At 37.5% G+C, this 20626-nt stretch overlaps 3 protein-coding genes across 4 annotated transcripts in view; 2 read left to right on the forward strand and 1 right to left on the reverse strand.

Moving 5' to 3' along the window:
• LOC149735063 (uncharacterized) overlaps nucleotides 1-20626 on the reverse strand; it is a 46355-nt gene that overhangs the window by 942 nt on the left and 24787 nt on the right. The gene's annotated exons all lie outside the window — the stretch shown is intronic.
• LOC149735064 (uncharacterized) lies at nucleotides 185-8561 on the forward strand. 2 transcript variants are annotated; one of them, XM_089879833.1, is made up of 7 exons: nucleotides 185-372; nucleotides 483-563; nucleotides 2399-2557; nucleotides 3280-3379; nucleotides 5277-5549; nucleotides 7313-7440; nucleotides 7914-8561. In XM_089879833.1, exons 2-7 carry the CDS (start codon nucleotides 507-509, stop codon nucleotides 8103-8105), a joined length of 909 nt encoding a protein of 302 aa, XP_089735959.1. In that variant the 5' UTR covers nucleotides 185-372; nucleotides 483-506; the 3' UTR covers nucleotides 8106-8561. The 2 variants fall into 2 exon arrangements, with proteins under 2 accessions (XP_089735959.1, XP_089735958.1); XM_089879832.1 differs by lacking the exon at nucleotides 185-372 and having other exon boundaries at nucleotides 409-563.
• On the forward strand, nucleotides 14152-17032 carry LOC149735065 (uncharacterized). Its single transcript, XM_089879834.1, has 3 exons — nucleotides 14152-14852; nucleotides 15156-15271; nucleotides 16036-17032. The coding sequence occupies exons 1-3, from the start codon at nucleotides 14276-14278 to the stop codon at nucleotides 16246-16248; spliced, it is 906 nt and encodes a 301-aa protein (XP_089735960.1). The 5' UTR covers nucleotides 14152-14275; the 3' UTR covers nucleotides 16249-17032.

The raw sequence follows: 20626 nt of genomic DNA on the forward strand, positions 1-20626 counted from the left end.
CCAGTGGAGTTGATTTAGTTTTGAAGTTTTGTTTGCTCTGCTGTATGCCGTGTGTGTGTATGTGTGTATACGTATGTGTGTATACGTGTGTTTAACTTACAGTCTTACATAGTGCACTTAATCATATGACATGGTATGTTGTATTAACAGTATATAAAACCAACTCGTCAGTCTTGTTTACGAGTTGATAACTGAATGTTGATTACAAGTAGCGTATTGTAAGACAAGCATTTTATTTAAAACTTGACGTTTTACGCGTTCTAGTTTAAGAACTCAGTTCTATTTTATAAGGGTGAGGTTCTACGACGGCAAAGCTCAGCAGGGACCTTGGATTTAGGCCAAAGTTGCGCATTACTTTAATACCCTATTGTTATTGCATGGACCTCCCGAGATATTTAGGCCTGTTGGTTTTCCAAGGACCCCCCACATTATAAACGATACCAATTCAATATCACACAGGTATAGGTTAATAGGTAGTTGAAATTTCGTACTGCTGAAATAAAGCAATGAACGAAGCGCAGCCACCTCCGTTTGCACCAAACTACAATCCCTCTGCACCTGAGGTAAGACATTGATGTGTTCTAATTAATAGAAAATATAGTCCACTTGTAATTATGCCTTGGCAATGCGCATGAGGTATACGTCTACTACATTCAAAATATCTATTCAATATATTTCTTAATTACCACTAGTGTTTGGACTTTTTTTTATTAATTACCAGAATATATAATTCACACCTAGTGTTTGGATTTTTTGTTGGTTACGTTTTCGTAGCACCAGATCATTACGAAATATAGCACAAGTTTTTAATGCTCTTTTATCGTCTCATTTGGTGGTAAGTAAGAAATATTTACAGAATTATATAACCGTAACCTCACGAACAAAATAGCGTTGTTAATTGTTAAAACACGATCAGGAAACAGGGTATATTATGTGCTAACTGTTTCCATTGTTTAGTACTAACAAGTGTTAAAATACCATGTGAATAGGCTACACTATATAACATTAAACATTCTGCTGTATATTAACCCACTAAGGTTTTGACTTGGCAGTGCGCATGAGGTACGTCAGTCATATTCAAAGTATTTACATCTTAAAACCCGGCAGCGGAAATTCGCTAACAGGTCCACGCGTATAATGAATAGTTCACCTTAATATAGGTCTTTTAGTCACGTTATTATAAATATGCAAAGACTAAATACACTGCAGACTAATACGTGACTGAATAAAAGTAAATATTATGGGACTTTAGGTAAACATGGCTAATACACACCAAAGGAACAAACATTAAGAAATATGCGATAGATATTATTGTTCGAGATATTAATATAATAGGGTGGGGGAAGATGGGACACTTTTCGTTCTATTTTCTCGTCCTATTTGGCAGTAAACAAAGAACATTCAAAGAATAAAAAACGTATTTCACGACTCCCATAGACCGTTGTTAATTGTTTAAAACTCGATCAGGATATTTGGATAATATGTGCTAAAGGTGTCTCATATTACCCCACAGTACTATATACTGTATATAGCAGTGTGGGACAGAACGTATAGTAGGTAGGGGTAAAATGTTCCACGTTTCATTTTCGTTTATTGTCCCGTTTGATGGTAAACAAAGAATATTCACAGAATAATAAAACCGTATCCTCACAATTCTAAAAGAGTGTTGTTAATTTTTAAAAACATGATTAGGAAAATATTATGTGCTAACCGTATTCATCTTACCCAAGTATACAAAATACTATTTCAGCACAAATTGTTTTTGCTTTTATATATACCACAAAAAAAGATAACAATGCCAACCACAAGGCCTGCTTTGTGTAATACAGTATACGATACAGACAGCTAAATATAAGATACGTTTAGACTGCCATACGGCGTTATTTTATTCAATTACCCAACCCGCATGGTGTAAGCTATCCCGCGATGTTCTAATTCGGATTCATCGATCTTTTTTACCCAAAGGAACAATAATCTGGCATTGACTGAATTACTTTCAAAATCCACTCAAGACTACACTGTAGTGTCCTTGTATTAAAGGACATGCCTATTAAGGAACCTTGAGTGGCTGTATTGTTATAGCATTGTATTATTTCAATCCACAAAGCGGTTGAAATTCTTTGATCAAAACGCTTCTACGATTTCGTTATTTTAGTATTGCTGTTTTAGTGTTTTATACTAATAGTAACCATTGCGTAAAAGCAGAACAGCAGTGTTATAACGACTGTCGTTGCCCCCGCCATGCGAGGATAAATATGTTACAGTCATTAATTCAAAATATAACCATTTTTTTATTCTTAAGATAAAAATTACAAGTATTACGTTTTCGTCTTAGCAAAAACTGCGGAATACAAATAAAAACGAACCACCCAAAATCTAATCAATTTTATATCTCCAGGTTATCCTACTACAGCAAAACTTCGGTCTTACCGACCAACACTTCATCGATCCAAACATAGGTGTCCCCCCAATTCACCATGCAGAACCCCCACCGCAATATACACCTTCTATACCATTACCCGCGTACCAACCACAAGCACCAGCAAGGCTAGATAACGTAAGATTTCTGGTTCTTATTTAAACCCAGGTTTTATGACGACTATGTTCGTATTATTGACTGATAAATGTTAAAAATGAAAATGCCCTCAATAAGATTAGGTCACAGCGACTTATCCTATGTATAGTAGGATGGGGGAAGTTGGGACACCTTTTAACTCTATTTTATCGTCCAATGTGGTAGTAAACAAGGAACTTTTAAAAAAGTATAACACTATATGTGTTATAGTGTTAACACATAACACTATACATAGGATAAGCCGCTGTGACCTAATCAGGCAGTAAACAAAGCACATTCAAAGAATAAAAAAACGTTATTCACGACTCCCATAGACTGTTGTTAATTGTTTAAAACTCGATCAGGATATTTGGATAATATGTGCTAAAGGTGTCCCATATTATCAGTTTGTTCCTGACTCCCATAGACCGTTGCTAACTGTTTAAAACACGATCAGGATATTCGGATATTATGCGCCAAAGGTGTCCCATTCCCCCATCCTACTATATGTCTACAGCTTATTTGCTAAACTGGACTTTGGGCGGCTTGCCAGTGTTGAGCCATGGTTATCCAGATTAGCGACTCTGTTTTAAATTCCAACACAGTCGGGGATCGCCAATTAATTATAATACAATAACAAAGTCTGTGTATTTGACACGTATGTATATATTTACCCCTGATTTCTGGGATATTGTGTATTAATATTAATTGTAACTTCATTCTAGATTCCCCCCGCCATACCTGAACGCGCCCCTACAACAACAAACAGCCAGCCCGTGCTCGCCCCCCAGCGGTCAAAATGTGGCTTTGTAGATGTAGGAGTAGGTAAGAAACAAAGTGAATTAAACTTGCAATTCTAATCTTTGATGTGGTGTATGCTACTCATACACTACATGGGTAAGGTCTTATGCCGAAGGGACCATAGATTTAGACAAGAATTGTCCAATTAACCTAACGTTATAGGCTCATTCTAATTTGTATGGGTGAGGTTCTACAGTGAGGTACCCCCATGGGACCTTGAATAGAGACCAGAGTTGCCTATTACCCAATCTACCCAGGGCGATACTAATCTTAAACCATTGTTATTGCCCTATATACAGTTTGTGTAAATGGGATGTAGGATGTTTAGTGTTCTCGCTGTTATGGTAACATGTCAAGTTAGCTTCCTGAATAAGTTTATGACTTCGGTTGCTTTTAAAACGAGAAAAAATAGGCAAGCGCCGTATTGGTATATAACTGGTGTAGGATGGTACATGTTTTTAATTATTACGTTCAATTTGGTAGTAAACAAAGAATATTTACAGAAATATATAACCGAAACCTCACGACTCTAAAATGAGCGTTGTTAATTGTTAAAACACGATTAGAAAATATGGAATATTATTTGTATAAATGTTCCTGTCCTCCCCCACAGCAGTACTATAACGGGAAATTCGTTCAAAAACAACCCAACAATACTTATTATGTAACAATGGCATATTTACCTTATAAATTAACCAACCCTAACCCCCTTAAACCTGTTGCCAAGTTATAACATACGAGACTAATTTTCTTTATGTTACTTTAACTCAACCGTACAGAAATACGTATATTGTTCGAACTTAAGTTTCAAGCGCACGTTTAAACGTGTAAAGCAGACATTATTCCAAAACATTTTTCTCCGAGTCGTGATTTATAGGCTACAAAAACATATAAATTTCATAACAGAAACTCGTTTTAGGTAGTTATGCTTAGACCTAACCCTAAAGTAACCGCACAGACTATTCTGTTACACCGGCCACGCCCTTTCGGTTTATTGGGGATAGGTAATTGCGTATCACGGCATCAACTACTGCGAATTCAAGATTTGGGTATACAACGTTCAGGCCTAAAGAGTTGGCAATTTACATTAACGTATAAAGACTACATAAAGACAAAAAATACATTGAAATTGAAAGTAATAATTCAGAGCACTTGACAGTAACGTTATACTATATTGACACCCAAAACAAGTTTAAAAATAGCAGATACGAATCCCTGCACAGCGAAATTAGCGTTACGCCACAGTAATTACCACGAATATGTCGGGACTTGCGTTACGTTTGGCAAACCGCAGACTTTTTCCCAACATAACCCGGGCTACACCCTCTTTTATAACCACTACGTTGCAATATTAGTAACATGGAATTTCCCGACCTTTCAACAGCATACAACTCCCTAATAGTCGATAGAAGCAACTCTCTCAATAACAATCTTTTTTGTATCGGTTATAGATCAGCTTAAATGTATTTTCTTACTATACAGTAGGGTGGGGGGAGATGGGACACCTTTTAACTCCATTTTCTTGTCCCGTTTAGTGGTAAACAAAGAACATTTAAAGAATCATAAAACTATATCCTCACAACTCCCACAGACCGTTGTTAATTATTAAAAACACGATCAGGATATTTGTATATTATGTGCTAAAGGTGTCCCATCTTCCCCCACCCTGCTATATATATATGTTATAGGTTTTGTGTGACAGTTTGAGGCAATTTTAGTAGAACCCTTGTAGACTCTTGCCAGTAATCTGTCGGCTTTGACATACAAAGGCACCACGTCATTATAATACGAGTGTTCTGTTTCATACACCTCATGCCCGCTTACGAGTTACCACATATGTAACTTATTTATCCTTGCATAGTAACTTCGTGGGTTAATAGTTTTTAATGTGTTTTCTAAATACACATTTTCTTCACCACAGGTGAACTAATAGACGTGGATGGCAGCCGTGCATACAGGCGTCAATACGTTGAAGTAATCGACGGAAACCTCCGTATTTCTACCTCAAGGGAGACACGAAACCAAGCTAACGTTGTAGCCCTTGCGAGTCGTTTTGTTTGCATGGAGACGAAAAGGAACGTAGCTATTCAAGACGGTGCGAGCACTTTCGTGATCCGAGCACCGAGTGACACCAGCGCTCTTAAATGGCTGTTGATTTTGTCACAATACTGCTTTGTTGCTCCCATTATGGAAGGTAAGATGGTACTTTTGTACGGCAGGGCACACCCTGTTGTCTTCAGCATAGGCAGTGGATATTGAAGTATCATATCCTGAACGTAAATAGGCAAATCATTGAAAACCCATAGGCAAACGAATATAACTTTTGTATTTGAGTGTCTCTTAAACTGCTTTAATGAGGTCTCAATGGTAAAACCATGTGATTTTTGGAAAATGTGACAAACGATAAAACACATTTCTACCAAACGTCAATCAAAACCTCAACTATCACGGACAAAACGTCACAAAGAAATTTGAAAATAACTTAATTCTAATTAATCAAGTTTGCATCGGTGCTAGCTAGAGGTTAATTTTAACACACAAATACACGTACAGTCGCGTAATCTTAACTAAACGACAGGTTCATTAATTAAAAGCTTTTGATATACATTGTAATGGAGACTGTAGTTGTAGTAATGTGGGATAATATGGATATCGTTAGCACATGATATCCTATATTTGCTAAATGATTTTTATAACATTCAACAACGCTGTTTTGGAGTCCTGAGAATAGGCATATTTGCATTTAAAATTCAATACCAAACAGATTTTACACTGTTTGTAGCCCTGTCGCAAAGCGGCGCAAGAGAGACAAACTTATGGCAAATTTCAAGCGGGCGATATTTGTGAATTGTTTCTAATCGCGAGATGGCGCAACAGAGTTAAAAGTCTGAAATGTTAAAGAAAGCATTGCGCAATGAGGTGGCAAACTAATTTAAATATAGGAATTGTATGGCTAAGGAAAAACCTTTGTTTACAGTGGTTTACTGCTGAGGTTTCTGTTTGGGTTTGCGCCACTGCTGTTGTGTAATTTAAAGGGTTAAAACCTCATGCCAACTGTTGTGTTCTTGGGTTTGTATTGAGACGCCAAATTGTAAAGTGAAACGCTGGAATAGCGAATGAAACGCTCGAATAGCGAATGAAAACTAAGGCGAGCACACACGTATATATAGGGCACTTAATTGCGACATAGCGACACAAATAACTACACAGCTACACAATTAATAATGAATCACGCTGACTGCGGCACATTGCGCAGGGCAAATCACGTGACTAAGGCATGCAAGTGCGAACCACGCTGATTGCGGCACATTGCGCAGATCACGTGGCTACGGCATGCAAGTGCGCCCTTGTCGGGGGTGTGCCCGGAGGCGTGTCCACAACACCTCTTAACCGAAGATAAAATCTCTCGTGGGTAGTTCGTCGCTGTAGCTACACAAAATAACTACACTCTTAACCGAAGATAAAATCTCTCGTGGGTAGTTCGTGTGTAGCTACACAAAATAACTACACAGCTACACAATTAATAATGAATCACGCTGACTGCGGCACATTGCGCAGGGCAAATCACGTGACTAAGGCATGCAAGTGCGAACCACGCTGATTGCGGCACATTGCGCAGATCACGTGGCTACGGCATGCAAGTGCGCCCTTGTCGGGGGTGTGCCCGGAGGCGTGTCCACAACACCAACTATATGCGGGCTGTCGATTACAAAACAGATTTTAACATAAATTCAGCAGCAAAAAAGCTATTGTTGAATGCAAATTAAATTACCTTGATTATTTATACAAAAAGTATTTAAGTACAAAGAATAGCCTTTTGGTTATAAAAATAAGACCGCGTCTTACTTCCTGTTACAACGACTGTCGTTTTTTGATCTCAGTACTTTTTGAAAAATTAAATAAAATTGAAATTTAATTACGAAACTAATTTTTTTACTAATAGCGTTATTTTTCCAGGTTACGCAACCAAACAAACCGGGGGCAAGAACGTTTACGAAGAAAGATATTTAAGATTAACATCGGATGGTGTTTTAGCTTGGTATGGATCAGATAGTGAGACATCAGACAGGCACGGTGCAATACAGGTATGGAACCAATTTATTAATTAATAAATTAGTGGGTGTAATACAGGTATGGAACCAATTTATTGGTTAATGAATGTATAAAACAAATGAACGTGGGTATAAATGTGGGCAGGGTAATCTTGAATGAATTTAATTTATGTGTTCTTGTGTGGTGGGGTAATAACGGTCGTTATAACGCTGGTGTGTTGTTTCATATACCCCATTCTCGCTTATGGGTTGCCACGTATGCAACTTATTTATCCTCGCATGGCGGGACAACTACAGTCGTTGCAACACGGGTGTTCTGTTTTATATACCTCGAGCCCGCTTACGAGTTCCCACGTATGTAACTCATTTATCCTCGCATTGCTGGGCAACTACAGTCGTTATAACACGGGTGTTCTTTTTCATACGCCTCGTGCTCGCTTAATGTTACAAAGGCAGTCCATCTATTTTTACAAATATAGGCTGCTGATGTCTTTATGTTATTTTAGATCCGTGGAGAAACCTGTGTGATTGACAGCGCAAACTCCAATTGCGTACGAATCAATGTGAAAACCAGAGATTACCAATTTCGCTTCGCCGACGCTCGGGAAGCAAACTTATGGCAAGCCGCGTTTTTGTGGCATTCGGCCCGCCGACCGCTCAAAAAAGCGTCGATCCCTATCCGCAACAAAGCCAGATGAACTGGACCTCTATACTGATGCAATAAGCATTGCAATCTACACTGTTAAGCTAAGAGGGAACTGTTTCCCATGATCTTTGACCCGATCTGGTTAGAAGAGACAAGAGTCCCCAAAGATTTGCATATATAATTACGTCACTTAAACCCCAAACCCGCCCACGCACTTCGTCACTTCTCTGTTCTATACCGCAGGCATTTTCTCTTTACCATCGGTAAACCCATACTGCACCAATTGCCGACATTCGACTACCAAAATTAAGTATCTTTTGTACAATTTTTCCCTTTGTACATATATGCTAAATGCTTATGACGTCGATTTGACGATAATATTATTTATATCTGCAATACGAACGCGTTCTTTCGGCCAAATCACGCTTTCTGTACAGACAGTTATTTAATTTCGACAATATTGTCTTTTCTTTCAATTTCAAACATGAAATAAATATTGTCATCTTAATTGAAATGTCTGCTGCTATACGTCTTAGTAGCCGTAAGATTTCAGAGAGAGTTGATAAGTCGGTGCATTAGTTACATTGTTACACTAACAGTTAAAAGCAAAGTATTTTACCAATTCCAAACTGTAAAAGTGAATTATAGCTCGAATCTCTGCTAGGCAAGTTATTCGTAACGATTGTAGTTCAACTAACAAGAGAGCGACGCCGTGTTTGACTTTAGGTAACTCTGGCAATAAACCGACTTTCCTATTGTTAACAAAGCACACAATACGTAACGGTCGCTGGAAACCATATTTAAGCCAGAGTTGGCCCATTAGTTACATATTAGTATGCCTATTGATGTATTGCAAAAAAATACCAAGCTTTCGCTAAATCGCAGCACAGGTATTGCAAAAATACTAAGCTTACGATAAATCGCAAATGTAAAATATTTTATATTTACAAACGTAAGATTAGGCAAAATCTCTGCTACTCGTATAAAAGGTACTTAACAATGAGACGGTTATTGTATCGGGTAACAAAGAACCCAGTTGACCCGAAATCAAATTCCCCAATCGAGATACAAACGTAACACGCCAAATTCATTTCTCAACACCTGTATAAACCTACATGGAAGTCAAAACTCGCGTTGCAGATTTGCTGGCTCTTATTTCAAGGGACTTTTACCGATTGTAAGACACACACATTATCTGGCAATAACTCTTCTGACGTTACTAGCAATGGTTTTAATTTTCCAACGAAAAAGTTTAGGATAAAAATCTTATCATACGTATGTGCTGTCGTATTTGTATTGATACTGGCAGAAAAATGGCACCTTAAGTTATACTGTAATGTGTTTTGACAGTACAATTATGCAAAAGCGACAAAAATTGACCGATTTGAGTTACATCTTGAATAAGACGCGCTGCATTTACCTCACATAGCTATACAGTATGCAGGCATATATATAGTGTGTTGGGGTAAGATGGTCTATATTTTCATTTTTATCGTCCTGTTTAATATGGTAAACAAAACTTATTTACAGCATTATATAACCGTATCCTAATGACTGTAAAAGAGCGTTGTTAATTTGTAAAAACACGGTTGTAAAATACGGGATATTATTGGCTTTTGGTATCCATCTTACCCACAGTACTGTATATACCAAATATACATAAATATATATAATACATTAAAGTAACACGTATGCTTTTTGCACGTTTTATAATTCAAGTGCAAACTTTCACACTAGGTTTTTACCCGGAAAGCCCCGATCGTAGCGATTGTGGTTAAACTAACAAGAGAGCGACGCCGTGTTTGACTTTAGGTAACTCTGGCAATAAACCGAATTTCCTATTGTTAACAAAGCACACAATACGTAACGGTCGCTGGAAACCGTATATCTGCGTGTGTATGATGTAATCTAAAACGTATTTGTGGATTTAAAGGGAGAATGGCAATTGAAGCTAATACTGAATATGGAAAAAGGCGCACAACTGTTCAAGTTCTGCAATGTTTTCATGCCCAAATAAGGGCACAACACGTGGGGACTTTACGTTTATAAATAAACCCCAGCGTACGAGCTAAGTTGATTACGTCATTATAGTAGCAACTTTAAAAATCACCCGTAACTTGGCAATGAAAGTGACATTTTTAGTTTTTCCGCATAGAACCGCACCTACACTGGTTACGCTCTACGTAGCATATTAGAATAATAAATTGGATATAGTTATTAAATTTGAGGGTAAAAAACGTGCTAATGAAATGTGGGGTATTATGCGCTAACGGTATCTATATTACTCCCGACCAAAACACACGGCAACGTATTTGTTTAATTCTTTAAATAAAAAACATATATTAAAAAGTAACGCATATATGGATATAAAATGTACAGAACCACAGTCCTATACCATATAAGTATAAACCTGGTTATAAGAACGCATATCAAATATTTGAACTAACACTGAATAAAATACAATCACTCACAGAGTTCAAAAACCTTTGATGACATTTTTACAACACATGCTAATTTCCCGTTTAAAGTCAACAACGATTTACGAGGTGTTCTTTAGCGACCTATATATTGGGACAACATTTGCATACATTTAAACAAACGTTGACTATATTTCTATAACAAGCAAACATTGCAACGTGCTTTGGCAGATATGTGACGTTTAAGGGCATTTTCTTCCCAAATTTGTTTACGCTGCAAAGGAACGCTTTACGTTTAAAAAATCCCGACTTAAAAATTAATTAATTTTAAAACTTATGTGCGTATTTGTTATTTCTATATACCCTATATGTGTGAACATAAGATAGTTTCATTCACTTGCCTAGTATTAGTTGCTTTTACCTAAAAACACGCATATTTATTGGTTGCCGCCTTTAAAAGGGGGTATGTGTGTATATTTGTATATTCAGTTTCGTATACTTGGTTTAAAATATAATCTGAACATACCATAATCGATAAGTACTGTGGGGTAAGATGGATACCGTTATGACATTTTCTCACCGTGTTTTAACAATTAATAACGCCCTTTCAAGCGTCATCCATATAAGGATCCAGCTATATGATTCTGTAAATATGCTTTGTTTACTACCAAATGGGAGAAATAAAGGAGAACGAAAAGATAGAGCATTTTATCCCAACCTGCTTGCTTTACGTGCAACAGACCGCCCCAACGTTAATTATTACTTAAGCGTCGTGGGTGAGTATTTGCTGCGTGGCGAACGTGAGCACTCGTTGCGTCCCATCTCTCGCCTGCTGTATACATCTATAGAATATGTCGAAAATAGTCGAGTAATTTTTTCAGACAAACTAAAACCACAAACAGTTATCATGTTATGCTGCTAACACACGCCTACAAGGTTAAATATATACGCCATGTTGTAATATGTGGCTTATTTACTTCACTATACAGTTTCAAGTACATTTATTTGAAATTTGCTTATATTTACACGTTGCAAAAATAAACGATAATTTATTGGTAATTGACAGCAACAACTGCCCAGCTGAAGCTAATGTATATTCTTGTAGTTTTTGTTTTAAATGTAACGTAGCGTCTTTGTGGGTAATATTCGCCTACGCCCTACACACCTAGATGGAAAACCCGTTGCATTTCCTTATATTACCCGCGTGGGTGTATATTTGTATACGTTTTCGAAATTTCCAAGCCAATCACATCACAGTACCCTAAACTGTAGCGAACATATACTGACAGTTAGGCAATTAAACTCAGAAGTTTGTTTTCCGTCTTCCTTTGTTTGCATACGGGGAAAATGTTTTTTCGAAAAGCAAAAAGTCCGAACATAAGTTTTCTGCATATTCGTGCCGACTGCAACAATAAATGAGGGAACACATAGTTGCTAAGTGTGTAACGCAATCTACTTCGCGCGGAAATTAATCGAATAAACAATTGCTGCAATGGGTGTACGTCTCTTACAAGCTTTGTGTTTGTTGCCACGTTTTAAAGCGCGGGAGCGAAAATCGTGCAAGTCGAAAACGGTAGGTACTATACAGTGGGGTATGGGAAGGTGGTACACCTTTTCATTTTATTTGCTTGTTCCATTTGATAGTAAACAAAGAACATTCAAAGAAATATAAGAGCGTATCCTCACGACTTCTATAGACCGTTGTTAATTGTTTAAAACACGATCGGGATATCCGAATTTTATAAGTGTTAAAGGTGTCCCGTCTACCCCATCCTACTGTACGTATAGGGTAAGGTGGATTATGTTTTACTACATATAAACCTAATACAGTCATTTCTTTTAGAGGTTTTGATACGCGAAAGTACATATAGTAATAAATTCTTATTGCTTATGTACGTTTTGATGATACTTAATACCACGTCACAATAATGTAAAATGAGACTCATTTAATACGGTACAGAAACAATGGAATATGATATGCTATGGGCGGGGTAAAAGATTTCTCAGGCGAGTCTACGAATTATATTTAAATCTCCGAGGTAAATACACCCCCGCGTTCTGTCCCCTGTACCAACTTTCGGTGTTTTCCGATCACGAGGTATGATGTAATGCCAAAGTGTAAAAGAGAGAAATAAAGATAAGAGAGAAAAAAAGAGAAAACGGAGGGAAATAGCAAAACAGAGAGCAGTGCGTTTTTCTATATGTTCTCTCTTTCAAGATCCGCAGTCATTAAACCGCGCGTCCGACAGCAATCAACAAATCCGACGTTTTGATTGGTTTACCGGGAGTACGGCTATCCTGATTGGACAATACGGAAACGCCCACTTATAATTTCACCCGGTGAATATTTGATTTCAATTGATAAGTTACAACGATATGTAATACACGTACGACGCTTGATTTTAGTGCCAGCATTTTCACAGGTGGTATTATTACTAATACACTGTTCTGCTGAAGCATGTTACTGTAAAATGTTATAAGACGCTAATTCATCCATATAGAAATTAGCTTAGATGCCTACATAACGTAACTGTTTAAAACGGGCCAACTTTGACCAAACCCATTTTCAGTTACGTTATGTAGATGCCTACATAACGTAACTGTTTAAAACGGGCCAACTTTGACCAAACCCGAGGTTTCATGGCGTGCATTATATATATTATAGATCTTGAAAATTTATTTGTTTATCTGTTTAGTACTAAATGGGACAAGAAAATAGAATGAAAACGCGACCCATCTTACCCCAACCTACTATACTGTATATTGGGACCGTTGCAGATCAATATGCAGAATACAGTTGCATAAGTTTGCTTATCTTGTTATCTAAAGTAGCAAAGTCGTCACTCCACGTGCGCCTTACGAATCCCAGCACCCATGACCGCCAAGTGAGAACCTATCACTGTAAATTTCCACTACACTCGAGTAGCATATCTCCTATTTTAAGGCGCGTAAAAAGCAGACGGTTTCTCGAGACCCGAGATGGAATATTCCATTATTTTTCCATTATAAACTCACCTGGTACTCACAAACATACCAACGTTCGTTAAACACATAGTCTTAAGTATATTACGACATTATTGGCTGTTTCAACATGTTTGTTCTTTTTAACCAAAAAATGTGTATCGCGTGTAAATGTACGTAATTGTACCGAAATAAGTTACAGGTACTTGAAAACTACCGATGCAATTCACCTATTTTACTTTCTTAACTGTTTGCATTTTGTTTTTAATCAATAAATGTGAAAGCGTATATGCAATTGTATCCAAATATTTTACTGGTATTATAAAACTAGCGAGCCAATGCACTCACTTTACTTTTTCTAACTGTATATGATTAAATGTCAGAGGAATATAGGTTTAAGTCGATAAAAATAATGTTGTACACTCATTGCCGCAAGTACAGGAAATGCAGCGAACGATTTTCGGCCATGCGTCCCAAATATTACGGTTCAATATTATCGTCTGGTAAGGTTCGAAACTAACCTAACGGTGCTTCCCCGTTTCAGTTCCCTTCGAAAGGAAAAAGGCAGAGGTATCAAAAGAGAGCGCATAAGCGGTTGTCCTCACAAGTGCGCGGTCAAATAGGATCGTGTTAGCTTTGAATCACCAGAACTAAGTTTAGTAACGACTTAGTATTTATAAGTGAAATGCTATGGTGAGTCGCTTCTGGGAATTCGGTGTTTAGGTCTGACTTAGCCGTTACGCTATTATAGTGGTTTAATGCAGCATTTCTGTTTTTTTAGATAAAGCGTTTTTGTAACTCGTTCTTATAATTTACATGCAAACACTGACATTCAGCCTTCACCATGATGGTCGCAGAAAATCTTGCTTCTTACTCAGAATTTGCTGACATCAGCAAACTACAGCCAACCTTCCATAGCGACAATGGTCTATACTCCATGGACGACAGCGCTGAATTTGCAAGCCTACAACCTGTGGACCAGGGGTACGACATATACAACCAACAATACAACAACCAGAGCATGAACTATGTGGCAGAAATCGACCATAATATGCTGAACCCTCAAGACGTTCTTACAACACACACAGATCCACTACTTACGTCAAACGGGAGTTTCACGACTTCATACCCGGTTACCACAACCTACGCTGCCGTTAACCAGCAACAAGACAGCACTTGGTGTGGGTACGGTACCGAAACATGTTCGTCCTACTTCTCCGACAGCGATATCAGCTTGCTAGAGGTCTCAGACGACGAATGCCCGAGCCCGAGCTCGTATTGCGAGTCCCCGTTAAATGTTGTCAGCCAACAAATTTCTGATGTTGACAGCACAAACCAGAGTCCAGGGAACGAGCTGTGCATGGTACAGAACGCTGCTAATGGTCAAACACAGCAGAAAACTCCAACGGTTCGCCGAAATGGTAAGCAATACCAATAAAACTAACGATTAAAGTGCAATACACATAAAACTACTTACTAAAGATATACCTACAAAATTAGTGGCTATTTGAAAGCAATACATATAAAAATAGGAAATAAAAAGCAAAACCAACAAAAGTAGTAACACCAACAAAGTGATGGTGGCTTTAAAAAGCATTCACCAGAAACCTGCTAAAAGCAATACCCACAAAACTACATTATCACCTTTAAAACAAGTAGCTTCCATAGCTATATAAACAACAGAGCACATAAGAGGACAATACAATTTACATATATTCATTCAGGCAGGAGAAAGCGAAGGCAACCGATACTTTCTGAGTTTCTATACAATGCCTTGGAATGCCCGGATAAATACGGAGACAAAATACGTTGGGTGGACAGACCAAGAGGTATATTTGAGGTAAGCGCTACTAAACACTATACAAACTTTGGGAAAAACTTTGGTACTATACAATGCAACAAATTTTGGAACAAGATTTTGGTGCAAACTTGCTACCAAACATTGCAAAGTTTGTGGTACACATTTTGGTACTACACTATGTTACAACTTTGGTTGGTATTAAATTCAGTCTGCTTTATTGTTAAACAACATACAAGCGTAGCCGAGCGAGCGCGACAAACACACAGAGCAAGCATGTGACGCTTCACCAGGTTTTAATAGGTTTCCCGGCAAACAAAACGCGTGTGGTTGTAGCTAGACGCTGTACCGCCACAACAGTGCTAGGTAGTTAAGTACACACATATTTGCATAGCAAAAACCCCCTTTTCAACGCCCACGCATTTTGGTGTGTAAACAGAATACATAACCTTCGCCCACGCGGCGTTGTGCAGAGTTCAATGCCCTAAACATAAAGACTATAACAGCGTTCTAAATTAAACGGGGAGATTTTAAATACAGTATGAAACGGCGTATATTTTTGAAAGTACTTTTTAAAAAATGATGTAATTTTAATCCTGTCGAAATTTACATTGGTATTAATAATTTTATACGCCGCCACATTGGTTGCAGCGTCGAGCCTCGAACGCAAAACAAAATATTGGACAAATTTTTTGTGAGCGTCGAACCCGGGCCATTATAATCTCTTTTCATAAGCTATTCGCTGGAATGACGATTTTACCATTATCAAGTCAGTGTTTTTCATTTTGACATATGTTTTTTTACAGTTCATCTCCGAGACAAAAGAGATACTCGCTGAAGAATGGGGTCTAAAAAAAAGAAACCAAAAAGTGATGACGTATCAGAAGATGTCCCGTGCCCTGCGCCTATACATCAACAAAGACCAAGTCATGAACAAAATAAGTCAAAAATTACGTTACGCCTTCCGACCGGATTTCATGCACTCTATGCTCCGTAGCAGCGCCAACCAAATTTGCTGACGTGACAAAAGCCTTTGTGACATCTGCATTACGTCAGGATATTCCGGCTATGCAAGGTATACTGCACCAAAAACCTGTTGATATATAACGACACTTTTGAACTGGCCAGCCAGGGATGAAAGATCGTATTTCGTGCTTCAAATAACAGTTAACACACTGCCTTACATTGTACTAACGCGCTTTGTTTTATAGCTTCGTTTTGGAGCAGCTTTGCAGGCAAAGCTGTTGTATTTGTTCCTTATTTTGCCCCCATAAATGTCATATGGTCGGGTGGGGGAAGACGGGACACCTTTAGCACATACAGTCCAAATAACCTGATCGTGTTTTAAAGAATTAACAACGGTCTTAATAGTCGTGGTGATACGGTTTTATAACTCTTCAATTTTTCTTTGTTTACTATCAAACGGGACGAGAAAGTAAAAAGAAAAGGTGTCCCAACTTCCCCCAACCTACTATATATAAATAATAATAAATCTATAATTGCACCCTTTTAAAAAGAGCGCAAAAATGCTCGTTTTAATGATATGCATACATTATAAATGCAGTTTCTTTTTATGGGGCTAAATTAAAGAACTAATTTTATCGTTTTGTACAGCATGAATCTTGTACAGATTTCAGCATTTTGTGTCTAAGTGATATTTTTTACTGTAACCGTTTTTAGCATTAATCCTTAAGTTCAACGTGACCGCAATGGAATAAAAGTTCTTTTTAAGTGTAAAATAAACCATCTTTCGTTCGTTTACTTTTGTGCTATTTATGTGACAATAAACCGTTTAAAAAATTCCCCGCTTTGTTTGTCATCCACAATGCCACAAAATATAGCATCTACGTCAGCGCATTAAAATCACCATTCAAATGCACTGAAGGGACCTTACCAGCGCAAAAACAATGGAGTATACAAGTGTATGTAAGCTGACCTGGCAATAGCAACACATACACATAAAGGGCAAAAGCCGCTTCGTAAAACAAGGGACACACAATCCGTGACGTCATTGTGTATTATCCCACGATAGGTTGTTGGATCACGAGATGTTTGGATTAGTTTCAAGCAAGAACTTGTCTTCATTTATTGAGGTGTAAACTGCTTTGCTTAAATAACCCAAGACTCCATCAAGAAACACGTAACCGCTTTTTTATTTATCTCTAAAAAAGCACCTATTTGTTTATTGTAGTGGATATTTCTTTACTGAATTAAGATGTTTATTTAGGTAAAAAGGAACGACAATTTGGTTAGTCTTGAATGATGTGGTTAGTCCCTTAGATATTGCTCTTTTATAACTACTTACATTTATTTATTGTAGCGCACAAGCTGAATTTAACCAAAATCATCATTTAAGAATAGATAAACTCGTTTTCAATGGTCTTTAATGACGCTTTGTGTACGGGCCATGGGCTTTGTAGTATACGTATAGCGAGACTCGAGTATTGCTTACGTCATCGCGTACTACACAACCAGGGCCGAAACCAGGTGCCGCACCGCTTTTCTAAACCCGGTATTTTCCCTACAGTTTGTAGAAGCGGTACACCATGGCGCAATCGGTAAAGAGAGCCGGATATTTGTTGCGTGAACTCGTATGGCAGATTCCATGAGTTTTTGAGATAACTAAAAACAACTACGGTAGACCTGTATGCATAGTAGGTTGGGGTAAGAAGGTACATTATGTATAGTAGACTGGGGTAAGATGGCCCAAGTTTTATTCTAATTCATCAACCCATTTGGTAGTAATTAAACAACGGGTATTTACAAAATTATATAACTGTATCCTCACGACTCTAAAATAACCTTGTGTTGGTTCTAGGTTTTACAGCGTGGCACGCCATGGTATCTGGGACTTGGGCCAGAATTGGTTCATTACCTCAACATTGTATATGCTCATTCTATTCTATATGGGTGAGGCCCTACAGTGAGGCAAGTCATGGGACCTGGGATTTAGGCCAGAGTTGGCCAATTCTCTTTAAAAAAGATTGTTTTATTAAATACATCACTAATGTATGTCACTTATACCCCCGGAGTGTTGTATTGGTATTACGCCCACGCACAATGATGTAATCCATTTACATTTTACAACATACCGCATCTCGTAATGCTAACCACTTTATAGTCTCCAATGTTATCCATAGCATACGTGGTTACAAGTTTGAGCTATGTATTGTTTACCCTGTCGTCCGTCACCCGACGTATGGTTTCCTTTTTCCTTTGTAACACAGGCGCGACGGTCTACACTCTACAGCAATCCCCTCACACATAATTTGCATTTAACTACTTTCTACTAAATGCTTAGTTAAACTTGCAAGAATAAATGGACGATAAAATGAATGTAATTTATTTATCATTGCGTCGCTGTGCAACAACAGTCGTTACAGGTGTTCTGTTTTACTTTATTGTTTGGAACCTTTAAGAGCGCGTCGTACATTTAATTCGAATATATACAGTTAACCCACTTCATAAAAGTGAGTGGGAAGGACGGAACACCTGTAGCAAATAATGTCCAAATATTCTGATCGTATTTTACAGTTTACAACGGTCCATGGGAGTTGTAAGGATACAGTTTTAAAATTAAAAGCCTGCGTAGCTACGCAAATACAAGTCTCTTTACGTCAGAATGAAGTCTCAAGCAACGTTTACGCACGTAACCAATTAATTAAGTTTAAACTGCCAATTTAAAAATCAAGTTTAAAGTGCCAACCAAGCAAAAACAAGTGCTTAATAATTCCATTGTTAAGACTCAATGGTAAGGCGTGAAGAAATTATCAAGTTGTATAAATAATGTATAAAATAAACATATACAGTCACATGGAAGTTGTATTTATTACAATTTACAGTGTCATAATTACTATGGTATTATAATTATATTTGCACTAAATTTTTAGTCGAAATTGATTTGTATACGCAGCCCTGTGGAAATTATTTGTTTTAAATGGTGTTTCTATTCCGTGACGTCATATTTTAGTTTGTCTCTTGCGTAAACTTAATGGGCTAGAGTAAATGTATTTGACGATAAGGATTGCTAATAAGACTTTTAAACGTAAACGTGAAAAGGTTAATTAAATGTTATGTAGATTAAAAACACAAACGTTATTCCCCAACACTGTGAGGGCAGTTAATATATTAATCAAGTCACAATACATATAGTAGGGTGGGGTAAGACGGGACTTTAGCACATAAGATCTAGATGTTCTGGTCGTGTTTTAAACAATTAACAACGGTCTATAGAGTCGTGAGAATACGGTTTTCTAATTCTTTGAATGTAATTTGTTTACTACCAAATGGAACGAAAAAAATAGAATAAAAAGGTGTCCCATCTTCTCCCACCCTACTATATGTTTTATTTTTGTATGCGATAGCGAAGATTAGATTTGAAGTGGTAAACGCCAATTTAAATTAAGGAAACGAAAAACGATGTTAGTTCCGATTTCAAGGCTTAATACAAGATAACCAAAGCAATTTCCGAAAAACTATGATTATCTACTTAATAAACGGAGATAGATTCTGCGCCCAAAATCCACTGAATAGATCAACGAATGTAAAACGATTTTGGTTCCGATTTCAAGCCATAACACAGGATAACTAAACCAATTTCCGAAAACGCTATGATTATCTACTTAATACACGGAGATAGATTCTGCGCCCAAAATCCACTGAATGGATGAATGGAAGTGCTGGTTTAGGAGGCAAGAAATTGGTAAAAAATCGTCCATTTTTTATGCTTGGTTAAAAGTGTGAACAGGGTGTTTTAAATTGCTCTAGTAGGGTGGGGAAGATGGGACACCTTTTAGCTCTATTTTCTCGTTCCATTTGGTAATAAACAAAGCACATTCAAGGAATTATAAAACCGAATTCTCACGAATCCCACTTTAAAATACGATAAGGAAATATAAAATATTTTGTGCAAAGGTACCTTACTACATGCAAAACAGCCCCCCCCCCCAGTACTAACTGAAAACCGTAGTAAACATCCAATTTTAAACCAAAACGATATTTCGACTATTGTTTTCCGGCCACGCGAGGATAAATAAATTACATTCACTCATTAAAACATTATGCTGGACCTTTATAGTAGGGTGGGGGAAGAAAGGACACCTTTAGCATATAACAAAATGTAACCCTATATCGGTAACGGGTAACCTGTGACCTATGGCTAGCCATGCGGTAACATATACAACAAATTAGTGCAAGCTTAAACGGAACGAAAATAAACAAAGTCAAGTGGCGTGAACTAAACAGCTTACCACGTCATTTTGGTTAGAGGTTTTATCTAATAGGCATTGTAGCGTTATTTGTTTTGTATAAATGTATTTCCGCTTGCATATACCTAACCCATAAGTCATAGATTTATTTTTGAACTACAGAAATTATGAAATTACTATAATTTATCGC

The sequence above is a fragment of the Ciona robusta genome, chromosome 6 (genome assembly GCF_009617815.1).
Source record: "Ciona robusta chromosome 6, ASM961781v2".
Classification (NCBI taxonomy): Eukaryota; Metazoa; Chordata; class Ascidiacea; order Phlebobranchia; family Cionidae; genus Ciona; species Ciona robusta.